The sequence below is a fragment of the Aspergillus terreus genome, genomic scaffold, assembly GCF_000149615.1.
Source record: "Aspergillus terreus NIH2624 scaffold_14 genomic scaffold, whole genome shotgun sequence".
NCBI classification, from domain to species: domain Eukaryota; kingdom Fungi; phylum Ascomycota; class Eurotiomycetes; order Eurotiales; family Aspergillaceae; genus Aspergillus; species Aspergillus terreus.
The window spans coordinates 19,438-46,992 of record NT_165937.1 but is presented as its reverse complement, the minus strand read 5'-3'; the positions used below and the strand labels follow the sequence as shown (position 1 = coordinate 46,992).

Genomic DNA, 27,555 nt, shown 5'->3' with positions numbered 1-27,555 from the left:
AGACCGCTCATGTCTACAACCCTCTATAGGCTAGTAATGTCTCCATTTCTCGTCTTAAGTAATATTCAGAAGCAAAATTTATAGAAATAAGTAGAGCTTTGCTAGTTTAGTTCCGAAGTGTCCCGGTCGCAGGCCGTAGAGCAAACGGTTCTGTCCATCGCCTGGCAGAAAACAACACCTCCCTTACCAAGAACCCCAAGAGGATAATCCGCGAACTTCGAGAAAAGTTGGATAGTATGCGCGATGCCATCTGCCAGCTCCTCCGCTACATGTTCCGCAAACTTCTCCGTGGGGAAAGTCATATATAGGTCAACGGTGTTGACGCGCTCGATTGAAATGATGCCAACTTGGCCTGGCATCGGGGTAGAGTTAGCCCAGCTGGTACTGGACGTAGATCGGACCCCGCCTATTGTCACACTGCCACTACGGCCAGCACTGCTTGCTTGGGCGGCTTGGTGGTGAACGATACAACCCAGTCTGGCATCGCCTTGCCAACTTGTGCATTTTCTGAAGATGTGCTTCAGAGATACATAGTCATGAGGAACTGTTGCTAGCTGCTGGGCTTGAACGTGGCGCAGGAGGTCGGCAACAGTGTGGTTCTGATCAATGGAGATGCGAATGGGTAGGAAATTAATGCATGGTCCAAAGACTGTCTCCATACCCGGTAAGGGGGACCCGCGCCCATGAACTACCTGACCCAGGACAATCTCCGGCAGGAAACTAGCATGTTTGGAGAGGACCCACGCGATTGACGCCTTCACTAGCGTGGCTAGAGTGATATCTGGAAGGCGAGGATGATGATGATCCACTTCTCGGCGGACAGTCAGGGGCGTAAAGGTGTCATCACTGCGAGGATTCCGAGCGATACTGGTCACACCCAACGGATCTGTACTTTCCTTCGAAGCATTTTGCAGATAAGCCTGCCAGAAGGAAAGTGGCTTTGAATGGTCATCGCCTAGGCGATTGTAAACCACCTCCCGAAACTGGGTCGTCGGCTGGAGGTCCCTGTCCTCGTAGGCTGCGGCAATAGCCTGCCACAGGAACGGGAGGGAGGATCCATCGTACTGCGCATGGGACAGGCGAATGACAAAAGCCCACTCTGGGTGTGTTTTGCTGGTGACAACAGTGAAACTGACCAACATCTGTCCATGGTTTGTGGTTGGCTCGATTCTCTCCTGCGATCTCTCTGAGACGTAGGTTCGTGGATCGTCACACTCGACGTAATAGAACACAGGGTCCGCACGATGTAAGATCACCTGGAGCATTCGCTTGTCTGTTCCGACGAAAATAGTGCGCAAAATACTGTAGTGCAGTATGACCTTCGAACAGGCTTGATATAGTCGGTCCATGTCCATGGGAGCCGGGAACACCTCTGCCATGGAAACCAACGAGGAATTATCTATATAGAAAGATTGGAAATCCACGGTTGGGATTATATCCGCGACATTATTGACGGTGTAAGGGTGGTCGCGGCCATGGAAGTACGACGTCAGAACGAGCTGCCGTTCCCTGTCTGTGACAAGGGTGAAGGGCTCGTAGAGCCTGGGGGCAACTGCGGTCTGCCTCTGCCCAGCGGCACTGGCAATGCCAGCCCATTCTCTGATCGTTGGATGACGGAGGATATCGTGCGAAGTAATGGCAAACCCTGCTGCTCGGGCCTTTGCCGCGATCTTCACGGCATCGATGGAGTCTCCTCCAAGGTGGTAAAAGCTGTCATCTACACACACGGTGTCTGCTGGTATGTCCAAGACTGCAGAGAGTATCTCGTGGAATGACTTTTCTGCCTCACCTTCCACCGAACGTTTAGTCTTTTGACTGCTGAAATACGCGGACCAGTCCATAGGTGAAACGGCACGAAGGTCCTGGCGTAGTCGAGGCCGGTCTGTCTTCCCAGAGCTGGAGAGCGGAACCCGCGAGATTGGGACGATTATATCGGGAATCATGTACCCAGGGAGCAACCCACGCAGGTCTTTCAAAGCGGCAGCTGCCCTGGAATGGAATACGGCAGATGGGGCTAGGAGCACGCTGGTCGACGAGTTGCTGGGGCTGTCGACGGTAGCACTCAAAGGACCGTCGCTCCCTTGTACCTCACCCGCCACACAAGCTACTAGGCGAGGTACCATCGAAGATGGTGAGCAGGATGAGTCTGCAGTTGAATGCGCCGATCTTGGAAGTAGGGCCTGCTGCACGACAACCTCCTTTGCCCCCTCGAAGCATCGCTGTGTATGGTGTTCCACCTCAGCAAGCTCAACGCGTTGTCCATGGACTTTCACCTGGTGGTCCTTGCGGCCCTCGAAGAGGAGATTGCCTGTCTGTATATCATATCGCACCAGATCTGCCGTCTTGTAGAGTCTGTCACTGCATTCCCCACCTCTATAGAGAGCCCGCAGCCAGCTAGGTGGCTTGATGAACGCTTCATGGGTTTTCTCGGGCTCGCTTAGATACCCTTGTCCAACGGGTGGACCACCCAAAAGAAGCTCTCCAATGGCCCCTATTGGGACAAGTATATTTTCGTCATTTGGATCGACCACCCAGCAGTAAGTTCCAATACCATGGCCTATACAACGCGCGTCATCTCCGGCATTCAAGGCTGACGTCGCTGTATTGATCACTGCGCACTCTGTAGGGCCGTACGCATTGATCAGCCGGCACTTGTCGCTCCACGCTGCAATGTGCGCTGTCAACATTGGTTCTCCTTGGAGAACAAGGGTTTGTACCCAGGACTGAGCCTTATTTGAATCCAGTGCACTGGCTAGGGATGGAGTCAGATACGCATGGGAGACTGGAAAGGGGCAGGCCCCAGTCACCAGCATATGACTCCTCTCGTCTTCCGTAAGGGTACAAATTGTAGCCCCAGCTACTAATGTGGTGAGAATTTCCATCATGGAGACGTCGAATGTGTACGACGAAATCTGCAAGACCCGACAGGTGCAGTCCAGGCCGAACGCCTGAATGTGGTTGCCTGCTGCGTAACAATACGACGAGTGGGAAACCATGACGCCCTTCGGTGCACCGGTGCTTCCTGATGTGAAGAGAACATAGACTGGCTGTGATGGACTGGGCACCACTCGGAGTGGTGTTGCCTCCGACTCAATATCAGCTCTGTTGTGAAGAAATGCGACATTTCCAATTTCCAGGACATCGTTCACTAATCTCCTACTGATGGACGCCTGAGCCGGGGAAGACAGGATCAGAGTAGCCTTGACCCGGTCGCAGATAGCCCTTAGCCTGGTAAGCGGTTGGGTAGGATCGAGCGGCACAACAGTTCCTCCTGCCTTGAGAATGGACAAGATGGCGACAGGGACCCAGCGGGACTTTTCGAAGCAGAGTGGAACGAATTGCCCTCTCTGCAGCCCACGTTTTCCTAGTGAGGCTGCAATCCGAGTTCCCAGCTGGCTAATTTCTTTGTAGGTGAAATTACCGTCAGAACCGACGACTGCGTCATGGTCTGGAAGTTCCTGGGCTTTGGCTTCGACGAGATCATGCACCGTGGTCTCCGCAGGGGAGGGCAGCGGAGCATTCCAGTAAAGCAAACGGTCTTGGTCGTGAGGGGTCAGTAGTCCGAGATCCCGAACATACTTTCCGGGTCCCTGGAGCAAGGATGAGACGGCGAGGTTGAAGTACTCGGAAAACTGCGTAGCAACTGCAGTTGGGACTCGGGACGAATGGTAGCTCATAGTGACGCGGATACTGCCATTTCGTTGCAGAGAACGTAGACTGTGATATCTTGCTATTTACAGAACAGTCATTAGTCGCCAAAATGCTACGGAACCCGGGGGAAGGTAGGACAGGCAGCTTACCGATATTGGGTCTTTTCCACTGACTGGGGTTAAGGAGAGAGACTGCTTTGCTTCATGGGTCGGTGCAGGTTCGTACTGGACGTTGATCGCAGTTGATGTAAGCTCTTCCATGGGAACTCCAGCCGCTCTGGCAATCTCTATGAGCGGGAATGCTTGGTACGAGAGCACGTTGGAGAAGCCTTCCTGTAGGCACAAAGCTGCGTCATCCAGTGCTAAATCTCGTGCTGTACGGACTCGGCAAACGGACATGTTCGAAAACTGTCCGATGGCCCCGTCTATGCAATCGACAGGAACCAGTCGGCCCGAAGTAAGGGTCCCAAAGCATACATCATCGGACCTGGTGAAGGCAGACAGAGTAAGAGCCCAGGCAAAGTACAGAAGGCTAGATGCTGTCCAATCTGTTCCATGACAGAAAGAGTCAATCTCGGAACCAGAATTCACCAAGAAAACATCCAGTTGGCTTAAGGCATCCGTCGCTTGGTCATCCAGTTGGCGCGCCTCGAGTGGCAACTGGCATGGTTCAACACCTGCTAAGTAGTTCTGCCAGTAGCTGTATGCCGGACCCGAAGATTGCTTCTGAGAAAATTCGACATAGTCCTCATAGGCCTGGCTTTGTGGGACTGTTGGTAACGAAGAATCGTAAGCCTGGCAAAAGTCGCTCTCCAGAATTGCCATGGACATAGCGTCGATGATCACATGGCTAATATCCAACCGAATGTAAACGTCCCCAGTATCAGCGCTGCAGATGGTGAGCTGATGCGGGCTTGTTTCCCCGTCCAGCTGGCTCACTGTCGCAGACAGCCTTGTGAGCAATGTGGGTATGGCGCCGTCTTCGGGATCCGTTGCGGGGACATTCTTGATTAAATTGACGCGAGGTCGGATATAGCGCAAAATGAACTGCTCAAATTGGCCGTCATTTGATAAGTCGTACTGGAAAGCAGTCCGGAGTGCTGGGTGACGAGCTACAACCTGATGCCAGGCTGTAACCAACCGATCCAGATCAACAGTCGTACTTCTAGTGTCATCTTGTTCTACCCTCCATATAAAGTGCGGCGCATAGCTGGTATGGTCCCTCATCTGGCTAAGCAGAATCCCTCTTTGTGCCGGAGTACAGGGCAGGACCTTCTCGACGTCCGAGCGGCGTATGCCTTGCTGAGCGGACGGGGAAGATCGCTGCGCAACCTGTGCAATTGTGCGCCAGTGGAAAAGATCCTCAACCGAATGCCCCATCCCCACCGATCGGGCCTGTGTTGTCGCCTGTAAAGCAGAGATTGAATCTCCTCCAAGCCGGAAAAAGCTGTCATCTACACCGACCTCGCTAAGCGGAAGAGCAAGAGCGCGGGCCCAGATACGCTGCAACGTCCGCTCTGCTTCCGTCGATGGAGCCCGCTTGTTCGCACTCTTTAGAGTGAATGATTCCACACGTTGTCTGGAGGCGCTGCCGACAGCCTCCTGAAGCTGTCGTCGGTCCAATTTGCCACCGACCGTCCGCGGCATCTGTAGAAGAGGAATGACCACCCTTGGAAGCATGTAACTCGGTAGCGAATCCTCCAGGTACCGGTATACCTTATTCAATTTACTGGTGAAGCCAGGGGGTTCGATGACTGGTAGCGGTTGGATGGGTGAAGGGGAGGACTGGCGAGCACTTTCGGCGTCCTGAGGGACAACGAAGACGACCAGATATGGTGCTTGTTTGACTGTAGTTGGTTTAACAATCAAAGCAACCACGTCTTTCAAACTGTCTTCGAAAGCTCTCTGTACGTGATCTTCGACTTCCCCAAGTTCAAAGCGCTGCCCTCGGAGCTTGACCTGGTAGTCCCTGCGTCCAACAAAGACAAGCGATCCATCTCTGTCATACTTGACCAGATCCCCAGTGCGGTAGACCTTGGACTCACCCAGAGGGTTGTAAGCTAAAGGTGCTAACCACTGCGGGCAAGAGATAAACGCTGCCGCTGTCTGCTCTGGATTATTCAGATAGCCCCGGCCAACCAGTGGCCCCTGTAACAGGAGTTCACCCACTGCACCGATAGGAACCAGTCGATTGGGGTCTTCAGGGTCCGACACCCAGGCAGCACCAGCTATGGGATGTCCAATATTTGCAGCCCGAGACGGAACACGAACTGAAGGTTGCATTGTGTACACAACAGTGCATTCGGCCGGCCCATATGTGTTCAGCAGGCGCACATGGTCTGCCCAGTGGGCAACGTCGCTTTCACGGACAGGCTCACCGATCAGCATAATTGTCCGGATTGGAGCCAAGTCGCCCGGCGTTATGGCACGCAAGAGGGAAGGAGTCAATATAGTATGGGACGGCTGGAGGTTTTTGACGGCATTGACAAGTCCCTCCCCACGGTCCGATTCGGAGAGGATACACACACAGGCTCCAGCAAACAGGGTGCCCAATATCTCTAGAATGCTGACATCGAACGCATATGAGGCAAAATGAAGTACCCGGGCATGGGTATCAATCTCCATTGTGTGTGCATATGGCACTGCCATGGTCACAAACGCTCCATTTTCAACAATTGCGCCCTTGGGCTTCCCTGTGGATCCAGACGTGAACACTGCATATAATGCTCGGTGAGGATCGCTGCTGAGAGAGTGCCTCCGGTAAGCTGGATTTGCAGGTTGAGAAGCGGATTTGTGGCCAACAAGCACTACCCGGTCATTCAACGTTCTTGCAACCTGCTGGCGGGACTCTGAAGTAATCATAACAGGAGCTTGGATCTCATCGCAGATAGCACGGAGCCGGCCTAACGGATAGGAAGTATCCAGTAGCACAAATGCCGCACCAACTTTGAGGACCGCCAGAGCGGCCACGGCAATCCATCGAGATCGATCTAGATAGATGGGAACGAACATCTCTTGACCAACTCCTTGATTTTCAAGAGCATCTGCCATAGCACTTGACCAATAGTCCAGCTCCTGGTAATTGAGATTGCCATCCCAAGCACATACGGCGGGGGCAAAAGGCTGCGTTGTACAGTGCTGGTCGACTACGTCAATAACCGTTGCAGGAGTCAAGGGTGGAACATGCGCATTCCAGGCTTCCAGCTGCTGTGTATCGCCCAAGTTGACTCCCATGATATCTCGTAGAGACGCGTGCGGTCGAGTGGAAATCTGCTCCAGCAGGAAAGCAAACTGGTCCAACACACGCTCTATCTGCCAATCTGGAACAACAGCATTATCAAAAGAAGCCTCGATGGACACCGATCCCGGCTGGAGCGAGGCAGTCAGATGCAGGGCGTATGTATTAAATGCCCCATCCTCGAATGTGGTATTTATGGGCTCCATGATGTCGAGCTCTGCGACCATCCTCTCGACTTCCCCTCGCCCTTCAATGTTGAGGAGGGTTTGGAAAGAGCATGCACGGGAAGCATTGGTTCCGAGCGCCGCAATCGTCTGCAGTCCAACTTGTTCAAAAGGGACCATTTGTGTGGTCTGTTGCTGTAGATTCTCGAGGGCATTTAACACACTAATCTTAGGATCGATCTTTACTCGCAATGGGACCGTGGCTATTGTGGGCCCACTCATGGCTTCAATGCTCTTGACGGGTGCGGTCCTCCCGGTCGATACAGTGCCAAACACTATATCTTGCTTTCCCTGATACTGTGCTTGTACAAGCGCCCACGCTAGGCGAATGGCGGTGCTTTGGGTAACAGAATACTGAAATGCATCCATTTGCAGTGATCGTCGCTTTACTTGTATTGCTCGAGGTCGGAACGAAGCGAACGGCAACGTAGGGAATGGCTCTGTATCTAGGTCAGTGAATTGCCCCTGCCAGTACTCGAGCGCGGCATCTTTCTGCGATAGGGCGAAATGCAGGAAATGTTGATAGGGAGCCGCCCGTTTTCTAGAGGAATCATCGTGATACGCTGACTGTGCTCGTAGAAGCAGGAGCGGCAACGACCATGCATCATAGAGAGCGTGATGCATGGAGAGCATGAGGTCTACCCGCTGGGGCGTCTGGGTGGAAGTACGGAGGACTTTGAAGTGTACAAGTGACTTTCCGAAGGGAAGTCCCTGACTGATTTGTTCTTCCTCCTGGTCTGGAGCCGCCCAACTCAACGCCTGATTTCGTACCACAACCTGAAGGCATCCAAGTCCCGGGGTTTCAATGATTCTAGTACGTAAGATGGGGTTATCAATGGCAGTATTCTCCCATGCGGACTTCAGCCTATCCAAGTCAACCTGCTTGGGTAATCGCAGCCGGTGGTGGGCTACATATGCCGCAGGTCTCTCAGCGGTCAAGACAGCAAATCCGGCCTGCAGCGCGGTACACGGCATAATATCTTCAATGTCATCCTCAGTTATACCACATTGCAAAGCTGCTTGCTCGAAGGCTTCTGAGTTGTGCTCACGCGGGATGAGTGAGAGCGGTGTAATGTCGCTCGGGGCAGACTTCGTCTTGGTGGTGCTGGAGCGTGTAGAAATGATCTGAGCTAAATCACAGAGCTGCGGACTCATGAAGATATCCGGGACGGTTATGTCAAAGCCAGCATTGCAGGCCGTAGACGCCAGCTTCATGGCGGCAATGGAATCCCCTCCCAGCTGGAAGAAGTTGTCACAAGGGCCCACCTTGTCCACAGGACTGTTCAGAACCTCCGCCCACAGTGCTTGGAGCGAGCGCTCGCTCGCTGGCAGGTCTTCTGGCCGCCATGTCTTCCGGGCTTCTTGAGCTCTCGCCAGATGGACTTCGAGCGCCTGCGCTGCCTGCTGGCCAATGAGGTCTCTATTAACCTTGCCATTCACCAGACGTGGCACTTCGCGCAGTGGTAGAATAGCGGCGGGCACCAGCATTGCTGGGATTTCTGCCTTCAACCGGCGCTTGGTCTCTTCCACTGCAGTTTGGAAGCTGCCGTTGGACTCCGCGTCGTCGGGACTTTCTTGCACCACTGAGGCCACCAGATAGTCCGAGCCAGTCCGTTCGACGGTTAGCAGTGCGGCAAATACTTCGTGGCAGCCTCCAGGGAAGCATCTCAAGACATGTTGTTCAACCTCTGACAGCTCGATCCGCTGTCCGTGTAGCTTGACCTGTCGATCTTTGCGTCCGAGATATTGCAGAGACCCATTGGGGAGGTACCGCACCAGATCACCCGTCTTGTACAGTTTCTTGGTTCCCAGATCCCGTACCATATGGCCGATCCAGGACGGGCACGATAAGAACGTGGCCATCTGCTGCTCTGGACGATTTACGTATCCCCGTCCAACTATCGGACCCTGGAGGAGCAATTCCCCTGGCGCACCAATGGGGACTGGTAAATTCGGATTACAGGGATCTACGACCCACGTAACACACCCTGTGCCCTTTCCGATGTTTGCCGCTTGAGAGAAGAGCTCATCCGCGCTTGGTTGCGTTGTTGCAATCACAGAGCACTCGGACGGTCCGTACGCATTCATGAGCTCCACATGGGGTTGCCATCGCCGCACGTCAGAATCCGTCATTGCCTCTCCCCCCAGAACCAGGGTCTTCAGTGTAGGGAGTTTCTTCGGTGTGAGAGTACGTGCAACCGAAGGAGTCAGGAGAGCCCAGTTGACTTGATATTGTTGCATTGCCTCCGTCAGTCGCCTCTCCTTATCGTCCTGGGATGGCACACACACGCAACCACCGGCCAACAATGTAGTCAAAATCTCCACTATACTTGCGTCAAACGCAAAGGAAGCGAATTGGAGGACACGGGAGCGTTCATTGATGTGGAGGGTTCGACTGTGTGCAACAGCTGATGAGCAGAACGACTCGTGTTCGATAACGCTCGCTTTGGGCTTTCCTGTTGTCCCAGATGTGAAAACTACGTATGCAGCTGAGCGTGGGCTGACCGGTGCATGGACTGTGTTTGTGATCGTATCTTGGTTTAATGTTTGGTCGAGATCTTCCATCAAAATGGCTTTGGGGCAGATAGCCTGAGCTAGGGATTCGAACTCGGCCGTCGTGAGAATGAATGGACATTCGAAGTTTTGTTGAATCATGTCCCTCAATCGCTCCGCAGGATGGGATGTGTCCAAAAGGATGAAAGCACCACCAGCCTTCAGGACGGCGAGAACTGCGATTACAGTCCATCTAGATTTACTGCCACAAATAGGGATGAACGCCCCCGGATGTGCACCGTGTCCAGTAAGCAGTTTATTGGCCAAGGATGATGCGATCCGGACCAATTCCCCGTACGCAAGCTGGCCATCCCAAGCAGATATGGCCATAGCTTCGGGCCGCACAACGCTTTGCTCCGATACGATCGAATGTATGCAGGTGCTTGATGGGTCCGGGACATTGCGGTTCCATTCCAGAAGCTTATATTTACTCCTCAGGCCGAGAATGTCGAAGTCATCCAGATATTTATGCTCGTCATTCACGAGTTGTAGGACAGCCTGCTGGAATGTGTCTGCGATCAATTCTCCCGGTTCATCTCCCAGCAACTGCGTCCAGTATGTGAGGTTTCCATGGATGGTTTCCTCCCCAATGGTAATATTGACGGTAATGTCGTACTGCGTGTGAGGGTGGCGGTTAGCTTGGTTCGGTTTATATAATGTTCGATGGAGCGCATACTTCGGTTGAATCATGCCCACCTTCTGGCATCAAGTTAGCAGCTCGAGAGCCACGTTCTGAATCTTCTACCGAATGCTGATTCTGCAACGACATAGCCGTGTTGAAGAGCGGTTGGCCAGAAAGCCCTAGCGAACGGAGGACCTCGGCCATGGACCAGTTCTGGTTCTCAATACTGCGCCCGTGACTGGTTTGATCATCTTGCAGCAGAGACATGATCGAAGTATCGCATGCAAAAGAGATTCGGCAAACCAGTAAGTTAATAAGTGGTCCAGCAATTGTGGAGGCTCCGTGAAGGGGAATATCGCGCCCCGATGTCAGGTAGCCGAAACACACAGCATCTGACCCTGTGTACGCGCGTAAAACGAGACCCCAGGCAACCCGCAACACACTGGAGATTGTGATACCCGACTTGCAACAGAACTGCCGCAGCCTGCTGGTAGAACCAAAGTTGAGATCTGCTGAACTTAGGGCCTGCGGTTGGTGGGCGTGGTCCGGGTTCACCAACGATGGGAAGATACAGGGGAGTATGCCGTCCAGATACTCCGTCCAGTAACCCACAGACGGTGACTGCCTGTCATTCAAGAGGTACTCCACATACAAACTGTACGGTGTGCCTGGTGTCTCGTCGAGGACGCCATTATAGGCGTCACGGAAGTCGGAGAGCATAATTTGACCTGTTACTCCATCCATCAATGTATGATGGATAGTAAGCAGACACGATACTCTTCCGTCATCCTGAGCCTGGAGCAGCAACTGATGTGCCGGTTTCGTTGGCTGTTGCGGATACTTCTTGGCGCCCTCATCGAGCAGATCAGTGCAGGTTGCATTCTGAGGCAGTATCTGTACATCTGCTGCAACACTTTTCACCACCAGCTGCACCGGATAGCCATAGCTACCTATGTCGTTAAGCAAAAATGTTCGCAGGATTGGATGGCGGTCGACGACTCTTTGCCACGCGTTATGGACTTGCTCCACACCCACAGGGGGCGAGGCGTCCCCCAACGGGAAGACTGTCCATCGTATTTGTGACCAGTACATATCAGCGACCTTCAGCTGGCTCAGCCACATCCCAAGTTGGATAGGTGCACAAGGGTATATGCTCTCGATGTCCGACTGTTCGATACAACACTTCTGGGATGCGGCCTGGAGAAGCTCTTGGAGCTGCTGGTCGGTGTCTAGCGACAACAGAGGGAAATCAGAGACTGTCAATCGCTGTTGCTGGCTCAGCGCGTCTGGAATCATTTCCAAGGTCCGTTGGAAGCGCCGCGGCCATTCCCGCAGCTGGACTTGATGTCTCATCCTGCTGTTGTAGAAGAAGGTGACGTTGAGCGAACCGCCAAACACAGTCGCCGACACATCAATCAGAGCGAACCGAGGCAGGTCAGGAGGAATCGGAACTAAGTCGTGATCTGGGGCACTGGCAAGCTCGAGAAGCGCGGCGGACCGTTCCAGCTGTTGGAACAGGCCGGTATAGTTGAACAGGATTTCCATTGGGACATGGCCCGGACATCGCTTCTTCCCATCGGGATGGCAATAACGCGTTACAAAGTATGGCCATCCATTGCCTGGTATTGCCCTACGCCCATCCTTAGTCCGTCGCACGACATCGGTTATATCCTGCCCTGCGCAGGTGTCAATGAACAAGGGCGCTATCGTGGTAAACCATCCCACGGTTCTGGATATATTGATATGTGGATCCCATGGCTCTCGTCCATGTGCTTCGCTAAACACTGTTGGGCACGGACGATCGGAAAATGTATTGGTGAAGGAGTGCAGCAGTGCAGCCTGGAGTATGTCGACGATGTCGGTGTTGAAGGCATCATTCACTGGGCCAAGAAGGGCCTGCGTCGTTTCTTGGGACAGGGAAATCGTCTCCTGGGTAGCCTGGCCCCAAGTATTCTGCTCGACTGCGTGACCCCAGTAATGGAGATGAGGAGGGGGAATGGTCCCGGGTAGGGCTACCTGGAGATCTATGCGCTTCAGGGCATACTCTCGCTGCATGCGACACCACTGCTGGAACGAAAGCGATGGTGCTTGCGCTGTACGGCCGGAGGTGAGAATCTCCTCCAGATCCTGCAATAGTATCCGCCACGAGACCAAATCAATGACTAGATGGTGGGCAATGAACCCGAGCAAATCCCGCCCGGTTTCCTCGTGAATCAAGTCGACAGCCAGCAGGGGCCCCTGCTCAATGTTGAGAGCCCCTTGGCTTTCGCACATTATCTGTTTGACCGCAGGTTGATAAGCGGCACCCGATGGCACCCAATGTTCCCGGAATACGATGCTTTGCCGGGCATCGGGAGTGATAAATTGCTCCCACTGGCAATCGTCCTGGCGGCGGAAGCGCGCTCTGAGCATCGAGTGCCGCCCAACAACAGTTTCGGTCGCCTTGCGGACCTTGCCTGCCGAGATAGACCTCGTGAGCCGGAGCAGGAATTGTTGCGTAAATTGGTGATGGCCCTTGGGGACGTGTTCGAAGAATAGGAGCTGAACAGGCGAGAGCTCAAAGGGGGTGTCTGTCGGGTCCTCCTGGACATCGCTTGCAAATGAGGACCGCCCTGCTAACTCCTGGACTTTCTGGGAGATCTTTTGAATGGAAGGGTAGCGAAAGATATCTGCCACTGTGATGGCCCAGCCCGCAGCCTGGCACCCCGCGGCTGCCTGCATCGCACTGATCGAGTCGCCCCCAAGACGGAAAAAGCTATCTGTAATGCCTATGTCATGAGACGATCGATTCAGCACTTGTGCCCAGATTTCCCTTATCCTGTGCTCCCTCGAAGTCGTGGGTTGCTGTGCATGCGTGGCGGTGGACTCTGTGCGGTATGCCTGCATTTCTTCCCACGATAAAGCGGAGGCCGCGTCGCAGAGACTCCGGCGATCAAGTTTGCCGGACGAGGTTAAGGGTAACTTCGAAACTGGTAAGACAACAGCTGGAACCATGAATGCCGGCAAGATGTCAGACAATTGACTCTCTGCTCTAGCGCACGCGGCACGAAACTCGTCGCTTGGGGCTGAGAACATCAAGCCGTGCTCTGTGTCTGACTCGCCGGCTACGAATCCGACAAGCACAGCATCTGGGCGATTTCCTTCGCCAGGTGAGCCCGAGCTTGAGCGCAGCATATCCACTACGACCTGTTTTGCTTCAGGGAAACATTGATGGAGGTGATGTTCGATGTCCCCAAGTTCCAATCGTTGCCCATGCAATTTGACCTGGGTATCTTTCCGACCAATGTATCGGAAACTACCATCGCCGACACACTGAACTAGGTCTCCAGTCTTATAGAGAGGAGCATACTGGACCCGTCCGAATCTCTTTCTCCAACGAGGGATGTCTACAAATGCTCGTGCTGTTTGCGTCGGGTTTCGGATGTAGCCTGCACCCACAATCGGGCCCTCAATGAGTAGCTCTCCGGTACAGCCAAGGGGCATCAACGTCTCGTGGTTGCTGGGATCCACCACCCAGCCAACGCCGCCTGTGGGGAACCCGATGTTGGCTGGGTCTTCCTGGAGCAGGCGTGACTGCACACTGAACACGGCCGAACATTCAGCTGGCCCATAGGCATTCCGGACTTGGAGATGCGGTGCCCACCAAGCAATATCGCTACCTTTGACGCGCTCACCCACGAATGCCAGAGTATGAAGCGTGGGAACGGACTCAGGGGATAGGATTCTCGCGACACTCGGGGTCAAGCAAGCGACGTTTACGCCGTATTGCGACACAGCTTGGGCCAGGCGACTATGGCACTCGGCCTGTGTCGGGATACACACGCAGCCCCCCATGATTAATGGGGTCAGGTGTTCAATAATACAGGAATCAAAGGCGGGTGATGCAAACTGCAGAACACGAGCAGTTGGCTGGAAGTTATATCGCGGGCCATGCGACAGTGCGCTTGCAACATAACCTTCGTGTCGAACCACGACCCCCTTAGGAGTTCCAGTAGACCCGGAGGTAAACGTCGCATAGAGAGGGGTGAGAGGGTTTACTTCCGGCAACGTCGTGCTGCTCTGGCCTGGAGACCATGTGGTCTCGTAGTCGAAATCGTCCATCAACAAGACGGCGGCGACACCGAGGGCAGGGGTCTTTGCTAGTAGTTCCTTGCACGTTAAGAGTACTGGTGCCTCTACAGCCTCACACATTTTTTGCAGTCGGGGCCCTGGATAGGAGGGGTCAAGCAGCACGAATGCGCCTCCTGCCTTCATGACTGCTAGCATCGCGATGGGGGTCCATTTGCACTTCTGGAGGAACACAGGCACGAATGATCCCGGTCGCACCAAGCTCATGGACAGGTGTGTGGCCAGTGATGATGCCATATTGTCGAGACGCCGATATGACAGGTCCCCGTCCCAGCTGTGAACTGCCAGGGCGTCGCCCTGCGACCGTGCTCTTTCCTCTATCAGAGTATGCAGGCAGGAAAAGGACGTCTCAGTAGGGGCAGCCGGACTGTTCAGGCGGCCCAATTCTTCATTATCCTCCGGGCTTATGGGAGAAATGTCGGCCAGGGGTATCCCAGGTAGGCGTTCGATCTGGTCGTAAATGCATGCAACTTGCCCTAGGAGTCGTTCGATCTGCCGGGGCTCCACGACCGCTGGGTCAAACCAGGCCTGGACCTGCAAATGTGCAATCGACGGCCGGCATCGTAGAATCAGGCCATAAAGATCGTAGTTTCGCTGTACAGCGCGATGCTGCGCAAACAGCCGTGGGACCTGATGGTCACTCCGGGGTTCCACGGCCAACAACGTTTGAAATCCACAGGCTGCCTTGGGCCCCGAGCCAAGATGGAGCAAGTTCTGGAGACCGACATGCTCAAAGTGCATTCCCGAAGCCCAGTCCCGCTGCATTTCTGCGAGCGCCTCAGTTACGGTGTCTTGCATACGCAGTTGAGTAAGGACGGGAACACTGGCTAATGCCGGCCCGCTGATCTCCTCTACTCCCTTGACTGGAACACCACGACCGACATTGATAGCGCCGAATAAAACGTTTGTGGAGCCAACGTAATAAGATTGTAGAATGGCCCATGCGAGACGCATCTTGGTGTTCACCGTAAATGCATTGGTCAACTGGGGGTTGATATCCCAGGACTGCTCACGACAACAGCCCGGATATGGTCTATATCCCACCGTCGGCAACGGTGGGTACGGGCTCATAGGGGTCTTTTCAGCATCCCGAAACTTCTCTCTCCAAAACTCCTCCGCCTGGCGTCGAGTCTCTTGCACGTAGTCGACTAGGGGTCTAAATAGACGCTTGGCGAGGGTTTGCCCGCAGTAGGCCTTCTCGGCCTCGCGCAACAGCAGAGCCATCGACCAGTCATCGCAGATCGAATGGTGGATGACTATCTTGAGAACACGGCGTGCGTGGAACAGGCTGAAGTACGCCAAGGGGAGTCCTGCTTTCCAGGACAGATGACTATCCACGAGACCAAGTGCATCATTCTCATCCTCAGTTGAGTATTCGGTCCATGGTGGAGTGCCTCGTATTATGGCCTGCATGCACCCATGACTGGCTGTTGACACAATGCGTGTTCGTAAGATGGGGTTTGCTTCAGCAGTCTGCTCCCAGGCAGTGCGGAGGCGCTTCAAATCCACATCCCGCGGGAGCTGGTACTCGTAGTCCACCGTGTAAGCTGCCGAATCTTGCAAGGTAAGGGCCATCATCCCCTCTTGAAGAGGGGTACATGCATATATATCCTCGAGATCATCCGGCAAGCAGTGGCATAGTGTTGCTACCTCCTCGAGCAACCATGTCTCCGCGCTCTCACAACTCGATGGCAGCTCTTCTTCAATTTGGGCTAATGTTTCCCCATCTGACGCGGATGAGGCTCCTGTAGAGGGTTCATCCACGGTCTCCTCTGTGGTGACGCCAATCTTGTCACTTTGAGGAGCATATAGGGAGTCATTTTGGGCAATTGCAGTTTCAAGCTCCATCCTGGCAGGTAAGGCTGCGGGCGATATTATTGACCTGGAAGATTCCGTAACGCGTTCTCAAATGGAGCAAAGAGACAGCACTATTCAATGAGATAGATACGACCATATTCTATACTATATATCCGGACCTGCTTCCGCACGTTTTACCTTATCCGTAGCATCGGGTGCGGGTAGACGGAGATTGGCTGGAAATATTATCCACCGATCCAGAAAGCATAATTTATGCAAGAACCGGCAGACCGAAGGTCCATTTGGATTCTAGCCATACAATCAGTGGGCAATCTCTACTTGGAATGATGAAAGATGCTTAACCTTACAGTTCGGCTGGGTGTTATGTTACATCCGTCGCTGCGGTTCAGACCATCCCTGACGTACAACACCAAGGCCTCTTGCCGCGAGCAGTAATCACTTCACATGCTATGATTTGTAGTGGTCATATCATCGGGAGCACAGGAAATAAGTGTAATGCTGAACATGTACTCTGTGACGTGGGTTTTTATTGTCGAAACCCTGCGCACTTCATCCCTGTGATAAGTCCTGTATCTAGTGTAGTTCTGTGTTAGATACCATCGGCCAGCCTTGACACATAAACATGGACTCCGCTTCATTGCCTTCAAGAGAGGACCAGGAGAAGATTGCGGTGGCCCGCCCCAGTCCAGACACAGATGCACAGTCATCGCGCACGGAGACTCCACAAGCGAAGGAGGAAGCAAGAAGGCCCTCCTTTCAAAACTATATCGTGCGGTTCTCCATTATGTCCTTCACAGTTACCCTGGCTAACTAGAAATCAGAGGATTCTCTCGTACGGTGCAGGGCAGGGAGGAATTGCAGCGATGATCCTCGGTCTTTGTTGCGCAATGGGATCCGGAGTCGTGAGTATAGTTGCAGACTTGCACTTGCGATAGGAACGAAGGCTGAGTCTACTCTTTTTCTTAGGCACTTCCGCTCATGAATATCGTTTTTGGCAACCAGGTCGGGACCTTGAACCAGTATTCTACGCCAAGGTCGACTCTTCAGGAACAGCACTTCAGGCAGACGATAAATCGCAACAGGTATAAAACTGTCCCAGGTGTAAGTTGAGCCTATGACTGACACTCCGTCCTCCGGTCGGTAGTCTGTATATTCTTTACCTCTTCATTGGCAAGTTCGTCTTGACATATTTTTCTATGGTATGTGAAGATATGCATGCACCGCCTGGTCCTAGTAACTAATAACCTGGCAGGTCACCTTCAGGCTTATCAGCCTCAAAGCATCTGCTACCCTGCGGATAGAGTACCTCGAGTCGCTGTTCTCACTCCCCATCAGCAGACTAGATGAGATTTCAAGTGGCACTGTGACTCACGCTATAACTTCGCTGTCAAACCAAATTCAGCAGAGTGTCTCTGATAAGCTGGCTATGCTCTTCCAGTCTTTTGCGCTCCTGGTGGCAGCATACGCCATTGCCTTTCGATACTCCTGGGCGCTGACATTAGTAGTGAGCTCAGCGATCCTTTTCGTTCTTTTAGGGTTCAGCGTCACCGTTCCCTTCTTCATCAAGGCTCAGCACCGCGTAGAAGAGGCAGATCAAAAGCATGCATCTGTTGCAGCAGATGTACTTGCCTCAGTTCGCACCGTCTTCTCACTCGGGGCAGAGGCATCCTTAGCTCGCAAGTACTCTGCGTGGATCATGGAAGCAAAGCAACGGGGAGCCAAAGTGTCGATTGTCAGCGGGATACACCTGGGGCTTCTGTTTTTCGCTATGTATGCGAGCTTCGGCCTGGCCTTCTGGTTCGGTTTGAAGCTGTTTCGTGACGGCAATATCGACAATGTCAATACCGTCATAACGTGAGTTCAGCTTCCACATCACGCCCCCCTACGATTACATACCAAGTGGACGAACGTTAATTTTGCGCGCCAGGGTTTTCTTCTCCGTTCTTTTGGTGGTCACAGTCCTTGGCAACATTGCGTCCCCACTCATGATTATAAGCCAGGCGATCGGTGCTTCTCGTTCATTCTTCGACGTCATCGATTCAAGGGTATCCCCGGCGACAGGAGCAATAGGGTTCGACCCATACAATCCAGGGGACATCACATTCAATGGCGTGAGCTTTGTCTATCCAACCCGCCCGAAATCACAGGTTCTCCGCAAATTCCATGCGCGGTTTGAGCAAGGGAAGACAACAGCCCTCGTGGGACCCTCGGGTTCCGGCAAAAGCACAGTCGTTGCACTCCTTGAAAGGTGGTACGACCTCAAGGCCTCGACTGATGGCAAGACCATGGAGATGATTGAAGGCGAAATCCAAGTAGGTGGAGTGAGTATTGACCGGCTCGACCTCCAATGGTGGAGATCCCAAATCGGCCTGGTGCAACAGGAGCCTGTTCTCTTCAATACCACGATCATGGAGAATATCAGTATGGGGCTTGCAGGAACCCAGTGGGAGGGTTCAGCCGAATCTGTCAAACAGGAAATGGTGCTTACAGCCAGTAAGGAAGCGTTTGCGGACGATTTCATCCAAAGGCTACCTCAGGTACGTGGCAAGACCAAAGTTCGAATTGAACGCAATGAGGTCCCGGGCGCTAATCAATTCCAACAGGGTTATTCTACGTTGGTAGGAGAAGGCGGAATAAGCCTTAGTGGGGGTCAACGACAGCGTATAGCAATTGCGCGTTGTATCGTCCGACAACCATCGATCCTAATTCTTGACGAAGCAACCAGTTCGATAGATGTCCATAGCGAGCGCATTGTCCAAAAAGCACTTGAACGTGTCTTGAAGAACCGCACTACGATCCTCATTGCTCACCGACTGTCAACTGTCCGCAAAGCGGACCACATCATTGTCATCAAGGACGGCATTAACCTCGAAGAAGGATCCCATAACGAACTGATGGCGGCCGGTGGCGTGTACTCCAGCTTGGTCCATGCTCAGGAATTGCGAGATATACCCAACTCTGGATCCGATATACTGAAGGACCAGGAATCGTCGTGCCATCTGCTAGCTGAGAAGGAAGAGAGCGTCACCACTACCCCCACCGACTCTGCGAAGAACGACCACCAAGCCCCTTTCGACGATCGGGGCAAGCCTGGGAGCAAACACAAACCACCGAATAATGTTCTATTACGAATATTGAAAGAGCAGCAGCAGAATTGGGTGCTCTATATATTAGTTCTCTGCGGCGCGCTCGGCGCATCGTGTAAGTATCCCCTGTGAATCTCTCTGGGATCTTGGCTCACTCCAAGGAAAGCTGCGTTCGCACTGCAGAGCTGGCTCTTTGCGCAGCTTGTACAGGTTTTCCAATATACTGGTGACAGACTGGTTAGCGCTGCCAACTTTTGGGCCTTAATGTTCTTTGTGATGGCGCTGGCCATGGCGGGATTCTACCTTCTTGTTGGATATTGCTCGAATCGAATTTCGCTGGTAGGTTAAAGCCCTGATGATCCTGGGAATAGAAGCAAAGAGCGTCCTAACACAATAAGAATGTTGCGGCCACATATCGCCAGGAGTATTTCAACAACATGTTAGGCCAGTCCATATCTTGGTTTGATCGCGAGGAAAACAGCAGCGGCACTTTAACATCTCGCCTTTCCACGGACCCCCAGCAGCTCCAGTCGCTCTTTGGAGTGAGTGGAACATTCCCTCTGATATCCATTCTCAGTGTGATTGGATGTATCGCCATTTCGTTCTCATTTGGGCCAAAGCTCGCGGCTGTAGCTTTCTGTGCTGGTACTCCATTCTTGTTTCTGGGCGCATTTGCACGCATCCGGTATGAGATGAAATTCGAGGCAATCAATACAGAGGTCTATGCAGAAAGTTCCCAGTTCGCAAGCGAGGCTATCCGAGCCTTCCGGACAATAACGTCTTTGAACATGGAGAAAGCGATTCTGAGACGCTATTCGACCCTAGTAACTCAACAGAGACGCCGTGCAATGCGGAAGGCATGGTACGCCACGCTAATCTTTGCCTTTGCCGATAGCTTCGAGCTCTGTTCGATAGCTCTTACTTTCTGGTATGACCCTTATCCCCTTTTTTACTAGGCTACGCTTATGGAGTCCCAGGTATGGTGGCCGTCTCTTAGCTTCTCATGAGTATGACGTTGTGTCATTCCTTGTCGTCTATGTCGCCATTATCCAGGGGGGCCAGTCAGCCGGCCAATTCCTCAGTTTCGGTCCGAACATCGCGCAAGCTTCTGCCTCAGGACAGCGCATCCTTGGCCTTCGCCATGCACCTGGATTAGTGGCAAATCCGCTCTCCACAGAGCTTATGCCCTCAGATGACGCGGACACCGACACAAGCGTTCAGTTACGACGAGTATCCTTCAACTACTCCTCGCGGGATGCCCCTATATACGACGGTCTGAGCCTTAAAATTGGGAGTGGGCAATTTGCTGCAATCGTCGGGCCGTCCGGCTGCGGCAAATCTACCATTATCTCCCTACTGGAGCGTTTCTACCAGGTCTCGAGCGGCGAAATCCTCTTTGGGAACAAAAACATTGACTCAATCGAGCTGTCTTCGTATCGATCCTCACTTGCCCTTGTCTCCCAAGAACCGCAACTATTTGACGGTACTATCCGCGACAACCTCCTACTTGGTCAAGCCGGGTCACCTGCTGTCACCGAGTCACAGATGATCCAGGCCTGCCAAGACGCCGAAATTCACGATTTCATTCTTTCTCTTCCCGAGGGCTATAACACGGCTCTTGGAGTTAACGCGCAAGCTGCCCTCAGTGGCGGTCAGAAACAACGGATCTGCATAGCACGCGCTCTAATTCGAAAACCGCGTCTCCTCCTCCTAGATGAGGCTACTTCAAGCTTGGACTCCCAGTCCGAAAGACTGGTGCAGGCGGCATTGGAGAGGCTAGCGAAGAAACAGGACATGACTATCATCGCCGTGGCACATCGGGTGGCAACCATTCAAAAGGCCAATCGGATTTTTGTTCTGGGACGCGAACCGCAGGATAAGTGTACCAGGCTTCTGGAGAGTGGGACGCACGAAGAGCTGATACTGAAGCAAGGAGTATATTGGGAAATGGTAAGCCCCTTACTGGTCGCGGAAGGTGTATGATATGAGAACTAACTTGCACGCCTTAGTGCCGAGCGCAAACTCTTGACGAAGCTATCGAATGATATGACAGACGGCAACGGCACAGAAATAAGGAAGCATCAGACCATGTCAAGATGTAAAGAATTCCCTTCACTTTAGCCATGAGGTGCGTTGTCTGTCAATATTTATTTGGAGATTAAGGACGAGCCGTATTCCCTCGCTTTGCTCGGCAGCTTGTGTTTGCGGGCCGATTAGTCATGCAACAGGGGCTTAGGGGTGGCTCTATAGGCATACTACCTGCTATAACACCTACTGAATCACCTACTAAACTATCTATTGAATAAATAGTTAAATAGGCAGTTTTACAGGTAGTCTTGCAGGCAGACTTGCAGGCAGGTCAGTAGGCAGGTTAGTAGGCAGGTTAGAACTTATACCTTATGTGTATGAGGCATGGCTTCTAGAACTAGTGGGTTTAGGCGATATTTTTATGTATAACGGCCCTTCTGTGTGTACTGTGCGTATTACCAGATGCCTGCTCGATGAAATAGATATAGAGGTTATAATTTGGCCTCTATACTTACCTGATTAGACTTGGTTACCAACCTAATACTAGCTGACTCTCAGTTGGCGGTTGGAGGGTTCGTAATAAGCATGGCCAGTCTTCCAGTCATAACCGCCAAAATGCTTGACGACAGAACAAACACGCCAAATCGCGTCATTATATGATTTGTGGTGGTGGACCAAGCTGTGCACAACGCGTGTGCCAACGCAGATCCAGGCCAGAATCGAGTTAAGTTGATCAATCTTGCCACCGCAGGTAATTGCTAGCGCCAACGCAACCGTGTAGAATTGGGTTGGCTGCTCGAAGAGGTGGTTGTAGTTATCTCTTTTCCAGCGTGCGGACACAGGTATCAGCGCATCTATCTGGCTCTTGGTGGGCTGACTCGTGGGTTTGATCCGGTTGTACAGTGGGATACACGTCGCATACATCTAAATCTCCATGACCAAGGTCCAACTATTGAGAGCGGCGACGGAGCCTAGGAGACAAGAAGAAGTGATGCTCGACATATTGAATGGATCGATTAGGTTGATAAAGAGTATGGTCGGTGATTTAAGTACAGCTTTCTTATAGGGCAGGCCGGAGGGGTGAGGTATGATGAGAGTCTAGGGATGATAGTTATACAGGCGTGATAGTTATACGAGGCTCATGAGTTACTCAGTCAGCTGGATTTCTGGCTCTTAATTATTACCAGAATAGCATGGCCGGACTTCGGGCCCGACTAAAACCGGGAAGAACGAATATTGAGCACTTGAACGTGAAAAAGGGAGTGGGGAAATCGCACTGGTAGGTAGGAATGTTGACTTGAGGGCATAAGTGGACCCTCCACGGTATGAGAATGGCGTACGGCTCTGTATCTCATTCTTGGTCTTTTTAAAATCTAAAGTTGTCCTCAGGCTTTGGCATAATTCTATACGAGTTATTTAGTTAATCCAAACAAATCACACTCCGCATGCCGGTAAAGGAGACGACTCATAAATAGTCAAATTTTCTGAAAGTAATTTTATTAAGCTCCTGAGGGTTTCGGACGAAGCCGAGACCCTAGTCGGTTCAGGAACCTTATTTTTAGTCGGAAAGAAGGTATCCGCCACCATTTTCGAGAGCCCCTCTCACCCTCCGCAAAGTGTACATCCTGAACGCTCGGATCATCAGCAATAGGCCCTGAGACCTGGTTGGAATGATCTCGCTCTCTATAAAAAAGTTATGCGCCCTGCCGAGATTTGTTGTGGACTGATATTACGTACGTATTTGACGAAGGTCCAGAAATGGCACGCAGGTTTATTTGGCCACTACCATGTGGCTCTGACGATGGAGACAGGTTTTTTCGACCGTTCACGTTGTTTTGACCGTTCATGTTGTTTCGACCGTTCATGTTGTTTCGACCGTTCATGTTGTTTCGACCGTTCATGTTGTTTCGACCGTTCACATTGTTTCGATTGATATGATTGCCAGACAAGCGTATGCTCTGAATAAACGGCATCAGCGCACTCTCGGTTAACATCTCATGAGCATAACGCATAGCAGGTTCTAACACGGCAGGGCTAGGCGGCAATATCATTACGTTGGTGCGATCAAGTAGTGTCGCTCGAATATATTGGGGGAAATTGAGCTCGTCGGGAGCTCCTGGTGTAATATAGGTGCTCATCAAACTCTTCCATTGCTTCCCTAGCCGCCGCGAATCTGATGTCATTTTCGTGGCGCAAATGTCGGGGGCCGAAGCACGATAAGCATCAATGTAGGTCTTTGTCTCCGAAAGAAAGTCCAGTAACTCAATACAGTGGTTCTCAGACAAATAGTCGACGAAAGTCTCAAGGGTATATGGTTCCCCTGCGTCACCGGATAGGATACGATCGGTGTTAGGATATCGGAGGGGAGGTGTCCGGCCCATAGAAGGTTCTCCACCTCCGCTCACATTGATTGCTTGCATGGCCTAGTGTGCTTTTCGCTGATAAAAAATACACTCGGGGCCTAGATGGGGATATTAGGATGTCGCGGGTCTATTAATGACTAGCCGCGGAGTAGGAGGAGGTTTAAAATGAAGGGTTCACAATGGTCATCTGGGGCCGTCTAGCGATTCGATGAGTGAGGCGATACTAGTTCATCTTGCGAACAGGTATACCATAGACCAATGTTCAGAGGCCGGCTCATTTTGCCGGGCAGACGTGAGCTCCGTCCGAATCACATGGATCAAATCATCCGACCGGTCTCGACTGTTTAGAGATACTGCAACCGCTAACTTCCGCAGAGCCAGAACCCAAGTATACATATACTGATCTACAAGACAGCCGGCAAAAAAGTTATTGATTTACGAATTATGATGTCATGGATTATCTCGAAATTTTCTCACATTATTCTACGCAAATGTACGCGTGGAATCCGTCTCTGGGAGACGAGTGACGTACATGTTTCGTTAGCGGACGCTTTGCGGGTTTGGTTTTTTTTTTTTTTTTTTCCCCTCGGAGCTGGTACGTTATGAAATCCTGGTCCGGTCGAAGAAAGGTGGCCTGCAGACTACTACTAAATTGTATAGCAGGAGTCCCTCTTACTTCGGCATCACGTGTGTCAATGCCCACGGCTACGGGCGCTTCGGTGCACGCGGCGCCAGAGATCATCCAATGATATAATTGAAGCACCAATCGCTACTGCAGTATGAAAAGGGTACCAGGAGGGTTCCAAGATGAAAGGATAGAAGAACACACAGCTGGTTATACCTCAAGAAATCTTAATAACTCTAAATTATTTAAACAACCGCTAGTCAAGAACCCATTAAAGGATTTGTCCATTCTGAATCGACTAGAATATAGTCTCAGTAAATTTCAGTGTATACAGCCCGTAGTCTTCCAGCGAACTCTCGCTATCGGCTATAAGCACAACAATATATATATATGTATCTATACATACTTGATTTTCTGGGAACCATCGAACCACCCAATCAGACACTGCACGTAACCAAAAAATAGTAGCACAATCGCAGTATCGCAACAATTAGCTATCTGCTACCAAGCTACCATTCTACCAGGCTATTACATCTACCACCATAGGATCGAAAAAAATATAAAGATACTCATTACCATGTAAATTATTATAAAATTACATAATATTATGGAAATTATGGAAATTATGGAAATTATGGAAATTATGAATTTTTATATATTGTGGTGGCCCGCAGGGTGGTTTGTAGGAAATATATATATTTGCGGTGAAGGTCTGGGTCATCTTTCTAAAGCCCGCAAACCCGCGCAGGTTGAATTCTAACCCTGCGGGTTGCACCCAACCCGCACCGTGTGCATCCCTAGTACGACCTATGGGTTGGAGCTCGGCAGAGCCTCGCCGGAACCCTTAGTCCTACGGGCTATAAGGTTATTCTGCTACTATATACCGCCTTTCCCCTATTTATTGCTGACTGCTGCCCGACTTCCTGCTTTTCCGCTATTCCTCCTTGTTTATATGGCATTGCTTAGATAGGAAGATCCATCTCTGTTCGTCCCTTAACACGAGCGCTTGAAACTGTAGAAGGTATTTTTTTCTCTATAGTAAATAATAAAGAATAAGGAATTATTATTCTTATTTCGGAGTATTTTCCTATATATATATTTTTTTTTTAATTTCTAGATGCTCAGTTACAGTATTCTTATAAAAAGAACCAGAACGGACGTAAAAACCGTTATTTAATTAGATTATTAAGCGCCTTTATGAACGTCAAGACCAGACTTTTATGCAACAATAGGCTTTGTCGGGGGCCCATCGGGGGGCCCGACATGGGCCGAATAGTCGGGCTTGGGCCTAAAAGTTGAGCCACGGGCCCACGTCGGGTCGGGCTTTGGGCCCAAGGGTTGAGCCCACTGTCGGGCTCTGAAGATGTCTACCTGCGGCATCGCCTCCGCAGTGGATGGACTCAAAGGCTAATGAACTGTGGTTTGCACCTGAGTCAATAGGTTGCCATCATCTGGGTAGTCAGTGCGGGAACCCGCTGTTCCTTCTCACCCAGCTCCATTTAACCACTTTACTATTAACTACCAATATTGAGCGTCTTCTTAGGGGGTTACAATCTAATTGGGAACCGCCCCGAAAATGGTATAGCGCCGGGATCCTTAACTATGGGACCCCTTGAGGCTCCGGACTGACTGAAGAGGTATCTCCAAACAATCACGACTTTATAACTAACTTCTCTTTCTATTCTGTAACCAGCTACGTGGTACAGGGATGACGAGTTTCCTGTAAATAAGATTGTCCAAAATTATCCGGTGGGAGAGGTAGATAATAGGGGCTCGGCGCATGCTGACCAGTAACCCCCACTTCGCGCGTTGGAAGGAATTAGCTCTCACTGGGGGCTTAGATTCTTCCCCTGTTTTGTCTCGTCCTGGCTCTGAGACACTCCCAGAACTGTGGTTTTGATGCTTTTGAGTGATCCATCCTTATTTTTGGGCGACGTCTTGCGTGATCCCGTTCTCGCCCATGTCGGACGCTACTAACTTTGGATGGGCCCTGCGCAAGAACGGCTCGTGCTTGGCCTCGGAGGTCGACTGCGGCGAGACCGTTGCGCCGTATCGAGTCTGCTGTCCCCAAGGCTCCTTCTGCCCTCATGCCGAGAATGTCGCCTGTTGTCCGTCGAAGGAATACTGTACCACTGCCCTCGATGGCCAGCCCCATTGCGCCAATAGTACATGGGATCTGTATATTAACGGCGGCTACTTCTGCTGCGAGCAAGGCACCATCGCCTATGCTAAAGATGGGGGATCGAATGGCTGTGGGAATCCGGGTACAAGTTGCAGGCGGGAGAGACTAGTTTGAGCATCATCTCTGCGGCACAGAGTAAGTCCGGACAAAGCATCATTGACCTTGATGTGCCGACTGACGAAGGGATTGGATTTATAGCAGCCACGTCGTCGACCACCGCCGTCTCGAATCCCACCTCGTCATCAGCCCCGACGCCCACAACTACCCAACCAAACCACAGCCCGTCTCACACCAACACCGGCGCCATTGCAGGAGGAGTCATCGGGGAAGTCGCCGGCGCTGCTATCATTATTGGCCTAGCATGGTTCTTCATTCGCCGACCGCGGCGACCTCAACGACCGCCATCAGAACCGGCCGCCCAGATGTTGCGTCGGGTGATCATTATCCGGTGCCGCCCGCAGAGCTGGAAGGCAATCATGTCTCAGAGCTTCCCGGTGATAAAAACGCGGTGGCCGAGCTCCCTGTGTCCTACCGCTAAATACCTCGCGCCGTGTGATTCGCAAAGACATGGGGTGTTGATGTCTAAAGTTATTCTAAAACCTTGCTATTCATGCAGCGATATTGTATTTTTGACAGAATGTGCTGCATAATACCTTCTGATACCCACTGTCCACTAGGAATACACTGAAGTCTGGGGATAATATGGATGATAGTGTAGCACCAATCATAAAAGGTCTATTCCGATTTCAGTTAATGTATGCGACGCTCTGAGTACCTTACCAAGGTAGCACCGTATAATTCTAAGCTAGGTAGCTCCCTAAAGATGTAGTCCCTTGTCTAATGCTGCACTTATATCATATAAACCGGAGATAAAATAGTTATCTAGCGCATAAGTGAGAGTCTCGATTGCTGAATTAGTCAACTACATAATCGAAATCAAGTCCACGCTAATATCATCAGTGTGGTCTTATCCAAAAGAATCGAATTATAGCTCATATAGGGTCTTTGTTTCACGTGCTTGATGGCATATATAAATAT

General features: G+C 51.7%; 5 protein-coding genes across 5 annotated transcripts; 2 read left to right on the top strand and 3 right to left on the bottom strand.

The window, feature by feature from the left end:
- Positions 1-101: 101 nt before the first annotated feature.
- On the bottom strand, positions 102-16,263 carry ATEG_09019 (uncharacterized protein; the record flags this gene model as incomplete). The annotated part of the gene is made up of 3 exons (XM_001217640.1): positions 102-3,590; positions 3,801-10,280; positions 10,342-16,263. The coding sequence occupies 3 exons, from the start codon at positions 16,261-16,263 to the stop codon at positions 102-104; spliced, it is 15,891 nt and encodes a 5,296-aa protein (XP_001217641.1).
- An 833-nt stretch (positions 16,264-17,096) lies between these two features.
- Positions 17,097-21,364, top strand: ATEG_09018 (ABC transporter ATP-binding protein; the record flags this gene model as incomplete). The annotated part of the gene is made up of 10 exons (XM_001217639.1): positions 17,097-17,135; positions 17,200-17,334; positions 17,409-17,432; positions 17,486-18,087; positions 18,161-18,770; positions 18,837-19,434; positions 19,486-19,658; positions 19,769-20,247; positions 20,297-21,269; positions 21,329-21,364. 10 exons carry the CDS (start codon positions 17,097-17,099, stop codon positions 21,362-21,364), a joined length of 3,669 nt encoding a protein of 1,222 aa, XP_001217640.1.
- A 526-nt stretch (positions 21,365-21,890) lies between these two features.
- ATEG_09017 (uncharacterized protein) lies at positions 21,891-22,271 on the bottom strand (the record flags this gene model as incomplete). Its single annotated transcript, XM_001217638.1, has 1 exon — positions 21,891-22,271. One exon carries the CDS (start codon positions 22,269-22,271, stop codon positions 21,891-21,893), a length of 381 nt encoding a protein of 126 aa, XP_001217639.1.
- A 634-nt stretch (positions 22,272-22,905) lies between these two features.
- On the bottom strand, positions 22,906-23,767 carry ATEG_09016 (regulator of G-protein signaling domain-containing protein; the record flags this gene model as incomplete). The annotated part of the gene is made up of 2 exons (XM_001217637.1): positions 22,906-22,972; positions 23,085-23,767. The coding sequence occupies 2 exons, from the start codon at positions 23,765-23,767 to the stop codon at positions 22,906-22,908; spliced, it is 750 nt and encodes a 249-aa protein (XP_001217638.1).
- A 2,528-nt stretch (positions 23,768-26,295) lies between these two features.
- Positions 26,296-26,631, top strand: ATEG_09015 (uncharacterized protein; the record flags this gene model as incomplete). The annotated part of the gene is made up of 1 exon (XM_001217636.1): positions 26,296-26,631. One exon carries the CDS (start codon positions 26,296-26,298, stop codon positions 26,629-26,631), a length of 336 nt encoding a protein of 111 aa, XP_001217637.1.
- Between the last annotated feature and the right edge of the window lie 924 nt (positions 26,632-27,555).